At 51.3% G+C, this 13130-nt stretch overlaps 1 protein-coding gene across 1 annotated transcript; it reads left to right on the top strand.

The window, feature by feature from the left end:
* Positions 1-2880: 2880 nt before the first annotated feature.
* Positions 2881-13130, top strand: VOLCADRAFT_84647 (uncharacterized protein; the record flags this gene model as incomplete). The annotated part of the gene is made up of 12 exons (XM_002958743.1): positions 2881-3204; positions 3622-3786; positions 3973-4029; positions 4784-4870; positions 5020-5125; positions 6061-6124; positions 7484-7646; positions 8351-8500; positions 9555-9629; positions 9980-10025; positions 10634-10797; positions 11277-13130. The coding sequence occupies 11 exons, from the start codon at positions 2881-2883 to the stop codon at positions 10747-10749; spliced, it is 1353 nt and encodes a 450-aa protein (XP_002958789.1). The 3' UTR covers positions 10750-10797; positions 11277-13130.

Consider the following 13130-nt stretch of genomic DNA (forward strand, 5'->3'; position numbering starts at 1 on the left):
TTCGCCACCTCGCCTTGCTCGCCTTGCTCGCCTGCGTATGTGCACAACAATTATTGCTCCATAGCTTCCCACCAGGCCCATCCATCCATCCATCCATCCATCCATCCATCCATCCATCCATCCATCCATCCATCCATCCATCCATCCATCCATCCATCCATCCATCCATCCATCCATCCATCCATCCATCCATCCATCCACGAACTCATCTGCTGCAGGCCTCGCTTGGTAGTGGAGCAACTCACATCCCAATGCCAACATCTTCACAGACATGACTCTAAACAAGGTGTTGTGGCCGTTTGGCCTGGCCATCACTACCAATCTCCAGGTCGGCTTCAAGGTGGGTGTGGTACGAAGTAGCCTGGAGGCCGCTGAAAAGACCTCCCTTTCAAGATGCTGGCGGAGCGCCTTATTAAAGTGCACAGTTTATATGACTACAGACGCCATGCACATATGCCACTGTGAGAATGACATGTGTTTGTCATTCCCTGAGTGCATGCACGTGCGCCTCCGTAGAACCATCTAGATGGATATCTAGATGGAGCCATTACGATAGTGGGATGGATGAGGACATGGGCCTCCGCAGGGACGCCTTCACTGGACCGGACCTGGGATACCCGCCGGGTGGGATACACACACGCATGTCGGTCGCTGCTTGGTGGTGGTATATCACGGTGGACTACACAGAAAAGGAAACAGATTGGCAATGGTGGCAAGTGAAACAGGCAATGATACACGCACTACAGGATGCAACTCCTGGAGCGAGGTGATAGTACTGCGTGCATCATGACGGGCACCGATGATACCCATCCACCTATCCGCCTATCTGCCTATCCAGCCGCCACCACACCGCCCCGTGTTCGTCTAGAGGTACTGTGTGATGATGCTGATGGTGAATGCAGGCAGCGCCCTCCATTTCCTCCCCACCAGCGGAATGGCTTTACTACAATACCTATCTTGTCGCGGTGAGTGTGTATGTATGTATGTGTGTGTATTGCATACTTGCGCTACTTCACGTCGCCATCGGCGGTAGTGTCTGGGCGGTAGTCACTTATCAGCTTAGGGCTATCAAGCAGATGGTTGGCGGCCGGTACATAGTCGCTAAAGGGTGGTAGTGTCATCGCAACAAACAGTACGTACATAGTCGCCAACGCGCCGCGGAGCGACGGAGGCTGGGTGTTGTTATATTATTATTGCAGTAACGCGGTCAAACATCCTGATGGTCCTAGGAGGCCGGGGCACGGGCGAATGCATGTCGTATAGCTTTCGTACAGTAGGGATACACAAAACGTCAAAACAATACGTGCTAAAGCGCTCATCTGCCTGCAACGGACGCTCTGAGCTGCACCGCTTTACTTTACCTCAGCAGCAGCAGAGGCCGCCTTTTCAGCGGCCAATGAGCACTATTGCACATGTTCGTCCCCGTCCCCGTCCCCGTCCCCGTCCCCGTCCCCGTCCCCGTCCCCGTCCCCGTCCCCGTCCCCGTCCCCGTCCCCGTCCCCGTCCCCGTCCCCGTCCCCGTCCCCGTCCCCGTCCCCGTTACTTCTTATTTACATAGTGATGTTGCCCTGCCCACCTACTGCTGCGGGTGAGGCTGCCGTGCGGGACGGGGGATGGCGTCCGCCGTGAAGAACGGCACCGCAACTTTCTCAAACACGGCGCTTTACCCGATAGGTATGTTGACGTTGGCAATCAGCTATGCGCTGGTTGGCAGTTTCGTAGCTTTACATGCTTGTGTGCATTATTACCGACATACGTACATACGTGATGACGTGCGCGGGTGCCGTACCCGCTCTTGCGGAACTTAATCGGCACACACTCATACACATGGCTTGAATACAGGAAGCAAACGGCTGTCACTGCTTGCGTTTGCTCACTACTACATGCAATGCATTTGAAGGGAGTCATCCAACCGCTGACGAGTACTGCGTCTGCTGCCTTGCCTGCTGCGGGCACCACCTGCCTGCCTGGCTGGGCTGCTGCCGCAACTCTCTGCGGTCTGCCGTACCATTCGTCTGCATGAACGCATGTGTCCCTCGCATGTGTCCCTCGTTACCACACACCCCATCAGCGAACACGGCCCTGAACGCCCTGCTCAACGCACTACCTTCGCGCGCGAGTTTCGCGGCCAGTGGCCTGGCTCCGCTTTGGGCCTTGCTCACGGCCGCACGGCCCTCTTCGGGCGTAGCCGTGGGCCCGAACAACCCCCTGGACGCCAAGGCGGGCTACCCAGGCAACATTCTGGACGTAAGAATGCGCGAGGTTCTTGCCTGTAGATGGCTGTAGTATGGCATACGTATTGCCTAAAAATTTATGTGCTAATAATAAGGCGCTCCGCCAGCATCTCGAGAGGCCTTTTCAGCGGCCAGCAGCTCTATCTACCACATGGCCGGCGCCCCGGAGGACCCGCCATGCATGCGTGCTATATGTTATATTATATATTATATTATACGTGTGTCTTTATTTATCCTGTTATATTATATATATGTATATGTGTTTATTTATGAGTAGTCAGTCATCAGCTAGCTAGACCTCTGCAACTGTGTGAATCGATACACACATACACACACTCGTGCGCGTATGTATATCTGTGCAGCAGTGTGGTAGTAGTACATATGTACACGCACATACGGGGATCTCGCCTCTTGACAGCAGGTGAATGCTTTGTTAAAACTCCTCTCAAAGGTCAATTATATTAATTAAAGCTCCCGCGCGCGTTCCCTCGCAAGAGTCACTCTGCTCGTACCCGCATCTCTCTAGCTATCTAGCTAGCTAGCTAACTACCTACTTACTTAAAGATAGGTATATACCTTATCATAGGTATAAACCCTAGCTATGTCACCACGTTAACTACTCTTCCATGCTCTATCTTGCTTGTGTATGCACACATACGCACACACATACATACATACATGCAACCAACAGGTCGCCACTGACGCCTGGACTGTCCGTCGCGGCGAAATCTCGGGCATAAGGCCTTCCCTTTCTGCCGCTGTCTTCCCTGGAGTGCCCTCCGGCAACCCGCCCTCGGTTAATGTTAGTTATACCATCAACGGTACCTACAACCGCCCGGGATACCATTTCGGCTACGCCGACTGGGACTCCCCAGTTTGGCAATCCACCGGGCTCTACGCGCTGCCGGGCCAGGCCATCACCGTTACCTTGTCGACCTTGAGTGCCGTGGGGAGGGGGCTGCAAGTGCAGGTACGTACGTGTGCATGTATGTCGCTCGCATTTTGTTGTGCAGCTAGCTAGCTAGCTAGCTTGCTAGCATCTGGAGGAACTCACATCATGACCGGATGGACATAGACAAGTTTACAAGTTACAAGCAAGTTCCCGTTACAAGTGCTGGGGGGGCCCCGTCTGAAATAGCCGGGGGGGGGGCATGGGCGGTCAATAGCCGTTATTGTGGCGCCGAGTTACAGTATAAAATTATTATGTAGATTATTATTGTTGTTATTATCCTCGATGTACGAAACGAAACTATTGCGCCAATAATAATATATTATATAATATTATTATATATATTATTATATAATATTATTATATAATAATAGAAGTAATATATAATAATGATATATTAATGATGATTTAATGATGGTGGTCATGATGATGATGCAGATCGGTGCCCACACGGACGACCTGACCGGCAAGACGACCTGGTACCGAGTGCCCCACATCGTCAATCGCTTTGACTTGAATACCACAGTAACCTCCGCCGCGAACCCCCTGGGGGGTCCCGTGTTCATTTTGGTTCCCGTGGGAGCTACCCTGGGAAGTGTGCAGGTATGTATGTATGTTACAGGGTGGTATAGCTTCACCAGCGGCCCCCTTTCCCGAGGCAATTCCATGCCCTAAGTCCCTGCTCCTCTCCCCTGCGAGAGGGGCACCCTAATCCATTCAGGTAGGTAATCCTGCCGTATGCGCTGACCTATCCTAACAACCTGGTTCCGTACATGTACGCTCGTGCAGATTACCATCGGGGGTGCCATTCGGGCGCCGTACTTCCGTCTGAATGTAACTCAGCTGGTGAGGAGTATTTTTTGCATCTGGTCAAAATATGTAAATTATATGTTAGGAACACGCACAAGGTGGGAGTGTAACGCGAGACAGGGCAGGGCAGACAGCTTAAAATGGATTCGGTGACGGCTATGTGTACTACCGTAGTATTGGGCTTCCTGGCGGAAGGTTCATACCTAGGGTTTAGCGCTTTTGTGGCTCGAAGGACTAATAATAATATTCGGCATTCGTTAGTTGTCCTGCCTTGCCTTACTTACATACTGCTGTAGTTGCCGTTGCCGGCCTTTGGAAAGGCCTCTATCGATGCCGGCAGAGCTCCATATTAGCGCGTATTTATCGACGATGTGTTTGATGTGTGGGACAGGGGGGTCATATCTTCACCCTGCGGCCGCTACCCTGCGAAACCCTGTGCCTTCCCCGCGGGTATTTCGGGGCACCCTCATCCAGTCACCCTAGTCAACTTCTCAGTGGATCGCTCAGGTTCCGCACCCACCACTGCCGTACAGCTGCTACAACTGCTGGTTCAGGAAAATATCAATACTTGTACGTGCATATGCCTATCTGAGTCTTGCTTTGTATGCATTATATCTTTTAATGTACGTCTTACGCAAACGCTCTTGCTCTTTTCACTGCATGGTATGTTTATTTATTGTGCATGCCGCTGCCGCCCCCGCCGCCCCCGCCACCGCCGCCACCACCGCCGCCGCCAACGCCGCCGCCACTGCCGCCGCCACCGCCACTGCCGCCGCCGCCGCCTGCGCAGAACGATTGGAACAGTACCATCCGGAATTACCCGGCGCCTTGGGCCGAGCTGGACAGTGGGAAGTTGGTGCTCATGCTGCCCTCCAGGGTGAGTGGGGGAATGCGCGGAATGAAGGCACATGCGTGTGTGGCCAGTCATTCATGCATACATGCGCACATGGCATGTGTGCGGCGTATTCAAGAGCCAGCAGTTATATCTGCCACGCACGTCTGCTGTTGCTGTTGTTGCTGTTGTAGGCTATTCGTAACATCACCAACCCAGTTCCGTTGCTGGAGCACTGGAATCTGGTCATGGACCATATGGCGAACCTTGCCAACATAACCAGCGCTCGAGCACGGGAGGGTATGTCTGTATGTCTGTATGTCTGCATGTGCATGTCTGTATGTATCTTCTATAAGTCTATGTGCATGTATATCTGCATGTTCCGTGCATATAACCCCGCCTTAATTCGTCATTTTGCATCACGAGCGAGCGAGCAAATAGATGCTGATGATGCGGTTTCGTGTAACAATGCAAAGATACGTCTAGGATAATATTATGTTGGCATCTTTGGATATACACCACTTTGCACTTAGGGCCTTCCAATAGACCGTCTATAGGCGCACATCTGCGTCATCGGGGACGATATTGTCCCCAAAGGCGCCCGGCCGGTAAACATATACAACAACAGCGGCAATGCAACGCAATCCAGTAACCCCCGATTGGCCCAGCAAGCACCAATCACGTAACTACGTACCCACGTATATGCCCATATGCCCACGACGGGGACATGTAGTGATGGTGTTAATAAACAGCGGATCATCGCTCAGAACTTGGCCAGCCACAACCCCACGTGCAGCTGCGCCCCGATGCGCAAGTAACCTGCCGCCTGCCGCCCCCGCGCGCGGGCTTCTAATCATCCTGCCTCACCTACACATGCATATGCATATCTGCGCAAAGTACCCCCCCCCCGCAACTAACAACTACCCCAACCGTACCGACCCTCACCATGCACATACAAACACACTTACAGACGTACATACAATAGTACATCCATAATATGCCTGCTCCTGCTCCTGCTCCTGCTCCTGCCGCTGCTGCTGCTGCTGTTGCTGCTGCTGCTGCTGTTGCTGCTGCTCCTGCTCCTGCTGCTGCTGCTGTTGCTGCTGCTGCTGTTGCTGCTGCTGCTGCTGCTGTTGCTGTTGCTGCTGCTGTTGCTGCTGCTGCTGTTGCTGTTGCTGCTGCTGCTGCTGCTGCTGCTACTGCTGCTGCTGCTGCTGCTGCTGCTGCTGCCATAGAGCGCTTCCTGGTGGATGCTGACATCAGCGCTGGTTGGATGCACTCGGGCTACCCTGTCATGGCGTACGACGACCCGGAGGTTCACAAGGCGGGTGGGGGACAGAAAGGGCAGCTGGCTGGCCCCCTTGAGACTGCTGACCCCCGATTTGTGTCGAACAGCAGCCTGCGTGCTGGTCTCATCATGAGGCAGATACCGACGTCGTATGTGTATGTGTATGTATGGCTCTCCCCCTGCTTTGCCCCCCGCCCGCGCCGACTGGATGATGATGATGATGATGATGCGGCGTTGGTGCTAGCCAGCGCCTACAGTGCCCATTACATGTTCGCCCATTATCTTAATAGTGGTGGATTGAGCGCGTGCGTGGAAAGATGTCCTAGGCAGCGGGGGCATCCGGCTTGGCGGGCATCCTCAACATCATCTCACATGTGCACTAGTCCCCAAATATAATCAACGCTTGCATGCTGTTGGGTTTCTTCAGGCGCTACATGCTACATCTGTATCAATATTAGCACGATTTTGGTTACGCTACCATTGTTGTACTTATGCGCCATTGTCGTACTCATGCCATGCGTACTCTTATCTTATCACCGAGAGTAAAGCGGAGGAGAGTCTCAAAACCAGGTTTGCGTTTTATTATTAGGCATATAAAGTATGTATTGAAACAAGGCAAAATATACACAACTTCCATACTATGCATATGATTCGCTCTACATAACATCTATTTGCGGGGGGTCCACTCTATTATATTACACGATAGACCCTGCAGTCATTATATTTTTAACCGACACTAAGCTACTAACAAGACGCTATATCATAGATATATCGATGACCTCGCTAAGAGGTTCCTTATTACTTACATACATACAGGGGCTGCACTGGGATATTATTACAAATCGTTAAACCATGTTTAATTCTCTGTCCCGCTGTTTCGCCGCTCCTGCTTGCCGCTGTGTGTTGCACTAACTGATTTCATTTGTCCTTCCATTGGTCCTTCCGCTATTGGGCTATTGGGCGCTCTCGGCCGGCGGCATTATTGGCTGTCGTACGTATGTACGTATGTATGTATGTAGGAGCTGACGGATGTAGCCCAATTAAAGGTACGCGGGCGCTGCATGCGTTATGTGCGTGTTCGCCAGCACGGCAGCACATCACATACATACATACTTACTTACTTTACATTACATTAGATTATTACATATCATGTCTGTCTGTATGCCAATGCTGTTTTGATTGCTCACTACTGGCAACAATAATGATGTTTGTACGGTACGGTACGGTACGGTACGGTACGGTACGGTGGTCAACGTACGGTATAGTAATGGAGTGCCTTGCTTAATGAACACCTTTTGCCTGCCTCACCGTACATGGCTGTGCCCTCGGCTTCTCTTCCTCGCTTACCAATTGTATGATGTGTTGAAAAGAGCTGACATGTATGTATGTATGTACATACATGTATGGATGCATGTGCAGGCTCAGGGCGCATGGGGCCCCTACCACGAGCTGGGGCACAACCACCAATGGAGCGAGATGCAGTTCTCCGGAACCACCGAGAGCTTTGTCAACCTCTTCACCGTGTATGTGCTGGTGAGCTCTTTACCTGTGCTAGACCTATCCGTGATGAGGGTTTTCGCTGTTTGTCATCATCCAGCTATCTGGCGGCGCCACGGACGGTCCGTCCTGCACCGGCAGGTTTATTTACATGTCTTACCTATTGTTATAGGCAAGGTAGCCCCAGCCGACTTCCTAAACGGCAAAAGCCCTTCCAATGCGCTTATTCCCCCATCGATGGACCGATATCGCTATCCGGCGGAAAACCAATCATAAATACATCCTCGGTGGTGGCACCAAGGCCACCACCACCAACATACACTACAAGTAGAGCGGATAATAACAGTAGCACGCAGTTTCATGTAATTGATAATTAGCATATACGGCGGTGCTATATATGCTTTGAAGTTTTATTGGTTAAGGGAACCACGGTGGGAGATCCCGGGATCGAGACCTGTCAGGGTCGAAAATCCTTCCGATGGTGGAAGGTATTGCGCCCCTAGTCGATGGACGGTGGTGACCTGGGATAAATTTGACGGAGTTGAGCCGCCGTCGACCCGGCAGGCGAGATTCCGTTGAATGCTGGTGGTGGGTGCGGATCCACTGAGAAGTTGACTAGGGTGACTGGATGAGGGTGCCCCGAAATACCCGCGGGGAAGGCAGGGTTTCGCAGGGTAGCTGCTACGGGTGAAGATATGACCCCCGTGTCCCACACATGCATACACATGCCGCGCGTGCAGGAGATGACTGGTGTGCCCCAAACGGCCTGGGGCAACTGGGACAACGTTTCACCGACGGGGCGTGCCGCACTTCGCGCCAAGTATTTCGCCGATGGTGCTAACTGGGCGCGAGACTGGGACGTATGGGTAGCTCTGGATACCTACCTGCAGGTCGGTCAGTAAGAACGAATGACGTGATGATGATGATGATGATGATAATAATAATAGTAATAATATAATATAATATAATATAATATAATCAATAATAATAATAATGATGATAATGATAATAATGATAATAATGATAATGGATGATGATCTCCGCGTCATGCATATGCTATGCATTTACACGTGCGGTGTAGGTTCTCCGTTGCCACTGCCTGGGTGTGTATTTATGATGATTATTTATTGTACGACTCGATGAGCCAACCGAAATGTCGTTAGGTCCGTTAGCAACAACCGTCAGCAGTAAGGCAACCGCCAAGGTGCTTACTCAGGAGGGGCGTAGTAGCTGTAGTACACAGTACGGCTGACATAACAACTACAAATACGCGCAAAGTGCGTGACCAGCAGCATATCTTGGGAGGCCTTTTCAGCGGCCAGCTACCGCGAAGGGTACCTACCCTAGCTGTGGCAGACCACAGTCCAGGTCTGCTGCACAGGTATTACATACAGACGAACACAGAGCTGGGGAGAATAAGTCCAGTGACTTCCAGCAGGTGATCGATGGCGTCGTCAGTTATGTCATCTTATGTCATCATTACTGTTGTTGTTTCACGATTGCTGTCCTTCATGACATGCAAATCGTGATGAGCAGTAGTTGAACCATCAGCATATGTAGCGCTTATCACAAAAAATATTATTATTGCGGACTCCAGAGCATGATGCAGCGTACACCAGGAGGTGTATGTATGTATGTATGTATGTATGTGCGTGTATGTGTGTATGTGTGTGTATGTGTGCTGTTAATATTGTTAATATTAGTTGCCTTGTATGTCTTTGCTGAATGTCTCGGCCAAATGCATTGCCTGCGCCGTTATTCATCGCTTTATATAAACCTGTCGCTGTGTGTATCCGGTGTACCGAGGCAGCCGCTCCGCCCGCTGCACCCAAGTGCCGGTTAACACTGAGGTCACCCTGACGGATTGCCGCGTGCCCTTGTCGACGGCGCTACGGTACGGCGGTATGGTACGGCGCTACGGTACGGCGGGTATGAACGACGCAGCTGAAGGAGGGCTTTGGCTGGAACTTCTACCGCAGGCTGTACACTGCCTACCAACAGATGCCCCTACCGCTTCCGGTCGGTGTATGGCGGTGCATGGCAAGCTGCTTACTATTTTCGCACATTTCGTACGCACGTTACCCGCCTAACATGACATATCGTAGTAGGTCGTACAAAGTACGGCACACATGACGTCTACAAATACGCGCAAAGGCGCTCCGCTAGCAGCATCTTGTTGAGAGGCCTTATCATCGGCGGCCAGCAGCTGCTGCACATATAGGGGTAGCTAAATGTGTAGAGTATCTGTAGACGTGGGTGCACAACATGATCGGTACGTTTAGGGTGTACACATACATACATACATACTCATCTTCCTATCTATAAACCTGAATAAGCCACGTGTGTGATATGACGCCTTTTGCTTGTAGGCCGATAACGTGCAGACCTGGATACAGACGAGCAGCAAAATGGCTGGTGGGTGTTTCGATCCGCGTCGTACGGAGGCTTCAGAAGGAAGCAGGGTTGGGTCTCTCAAGAGGGCTGCAGGTCCATTGCGGCTGCTGCGGCTGCTGCTGCGGCTGCTGCTGCATGTAGATGTAGAAGCTGGTGGCTCAAAAGGCCTCTGGAGATGCCGGCAGAGCGACTTTGCGCATGTTCGTCGACGTTTTGTGTGCCATACTATACGGCAGCTACCGTACTACACAAAGATCTAGGCTGACGTGTCGATGTTTCCCTCGCGTGTAGCCAGCCGGTGCCCTAGCCGCTGACCCATACAACAGGAGGCTGTGGGCTAGTACGGCATACAACGATGACATACATGCAGACATACATGCGTAGGACATACATCAGAAGGCCGCGTTCACTATATATCATTGTTACTTCTCCTTTAAATGAATGTAAACAAATTTGTTTATATTCATCACGCCCTGCCACAATCGCGCCACGCAGCAGCAGCCTGATGAATGCGCCACACCTCGCTCACTCGCCCACTTGGCCCCCCATCACTAATCCTGTAAGCTGCTTATCTATCTCCCTCCTCTCCCTCCCCCCCTCCCTCCCCCCGGCTGCTGCGGCTGCTGCAGGTGTCAATCTAGTCCCGTTCTATCAGAAGTGGAATTTCACTGTGACCCAGGACACCATCAATGCTGTGGCCTCTCTGCCAACTTGGACGAGCAACCCCTTCAATGCACAAGGATAAAATTGATCCAAAATAGCTATTGCAGCATATAATGATGCTAACCAGCTGGTAGGTCATATTGTGGATACGATGTGGCTGGCATGGGTGTATATTATGTTTGATGACCATCTATCGTCCGATAATAGTATTGTATAATAATAGTGTTATAATGGTGTTATAGTAGTGTTATAATAGAATTGCGTAATAGATCGTCCAGCCGCCCTGGTAGGTGGTATAATATTATTATTAGGTATGTAGGGACCGCAGATAGATCGTGATGCGTGTGTGTGTGTGTGTGTGCGTGTGTGCGTGTGTGCGTGTGTGTGTGTGTGCGTGTGTGTGCGTGTGTGTGTGTGCGTGTGCGTGTGCGTGTGCGTGTGCGTGTGCGTGTGCGTGTGCGTGTGCGTGTGCGTGTGCGTCGGCTCGTGCAAAAAGCTACTAGCGATGATTCATTCCTAACCATATGCATGGCCTGTACTTGTTTTTATAATTTCCTCTCGCTCTCCCTCATTCCCCTGTCCTGCTGTTCAATATGCTATGTCGTACAGGGAATGAATACGTGTCTTCTTTCGGTGGACATACATGCGCGAATTTACACGTGCAGATGTGGATACAATTCGCGAGACGCAGCCTAACATATATAGCTAGGCCAACATGTAAACGCAGCGCCGTACGCTGCGTCGCGACCTGTTCCCAAGCTAATAAACGAGCACAAAATATTGCTGTAGCTGTTACAACTCAATATCTCAATATCTTGCATTTTTGAATTTTCCGGGATTGAAAGAAATGGCGGGCGTGCGGGCGGGCTGGGGGGAGGGGAGGGCTACTCGTTTCTTATTAGAAATTTGCATGTATGTGCATGTGTATGTACATGCAGCCGCCGGAAGACCTAGATTCATCAGAGATGAGAAGAAGGGGCTTCTTGCATTCCATCGAGCGACGCAAGCTTGCTGGCCGCGGGCTTCATTCCTCTTACAAACCATGGTTTCATTGTATACGACGCGTACCCCCTCCCCCCGCCAGCGGGGTAGTCGTTCATGGTGAAAACCTAAAAGTATGTATGCGCTGCAGTAGCGGGCCCGAACTGCTGAATATTGTACGAGGGAAGCTAGGTCTGAATTTGCCTCCGTTTCGTACATGTGATTGTGCAGTACTAATAGCACGTGGTAACGAACCAACCAACCGTCAGCAAAAGGATGACGTTGGCCGAGCTTTCCAGCGGCTGATGATGCGTAACAAATCATCATGACTCGCACTGGTACCCATTTGTTTGGCCACGTATGGTTTTATGTATTATTAGTTGTGCGTACACACACGTTTAAAGACCAGATATCCTCCGTGGCCCCCGGCAACTTGGGAGGCAACTTTGCACCCATCCAAATACGCCGTATTTTACGTAGCAGTAGTACACGGCGTCATCATCACGGCCGCGCCTCATCACACTGTGGGTGCGTGGGGTTGTCGAATGGGGGGTAGTATACCAGTATATTCATGTACTGCTTGCTGAACACATCCCGTGGATACCACCCCTCTTCTTCCCATTGGCCGATTGGGAAACTTGGGGCGCTGATGGTCACTAGTAGAGCTATATACCTCTTGCTTGCTATACGTGAATTAGATCTTTACATCGAGAATTAGGTATAGCTAGCTCTGATTGCGACCACGTGGCCGTGGACGATAATGCGATCGATGCAGCGGCGAGCAGTGTGGCGATTGGATTGTTATCGAGTCATCGAGCTCGAGTGGTGAACCAGCTGGTTCTCGCATTGCAGCAGGAGGCAGTTGTTCTGAATCGTGGACTCCTTGGATAGGGCTTTCCCTCAATATATGTATGTAAGTATGTATGTATGTGCGTATGATGCGTAGCTGGTACAGTGACCAGGTGGTGGTGGCTGCGGCAGGTGGTGAGCAGGCGGTGGCACGGGCATTCACCGCGAGCGGTGAGGCAGCCACATACACCATCTGCATCGATCTGCACGCAGCAACCCTGTGGATGCACGGCTGGTCGGTGGACGAGAAACTAAAAAATAGAGTATACCTGTGTGAATAAGGTTAATTTTCCGGATGAGGAAAATAAAGTTGTTTGATGATACGGATTTGACAAGATGGGTTATGTTGATGTTGTTTGCTAGATAAAGGAGAAAGCTGCCTTGCAACGAAATAGGAGGAACGACATGTAACTGACTGGATGATGGGCACGCTAGCTATTGAGGAATAGGGCGCGGGCTGGGACCATCGGTTTGCATTCAGCAGCGTGATCCGCTGACAAACAGCCGTAAAAGTTGGCCTAGGGTAGGGGGCTGTAAGACTCTGCAAGGGGAATATCCTCGGCCGCAAGTCCGGCAGCTCGCGCACCAATAAGTCGATACGTAGACCCCGAACCGGCAGAATTGTAATTTGTT

This window comes from Volvox carteri (assembly GCF_000143455.1).
Source record: "Volvox carteri f. nagariensis unplaced genomic scaffold VOLCAscaffold_105, whole genome shotgun sequence".
Taxonomy (NCBI): domain Eukaryota; kingdom Viridiplantae; phylum Chlorophyta; class Chlorophyceae; order Chlamydomonadales; family Volvocaceae; genus Volvox; species Volvox carteri.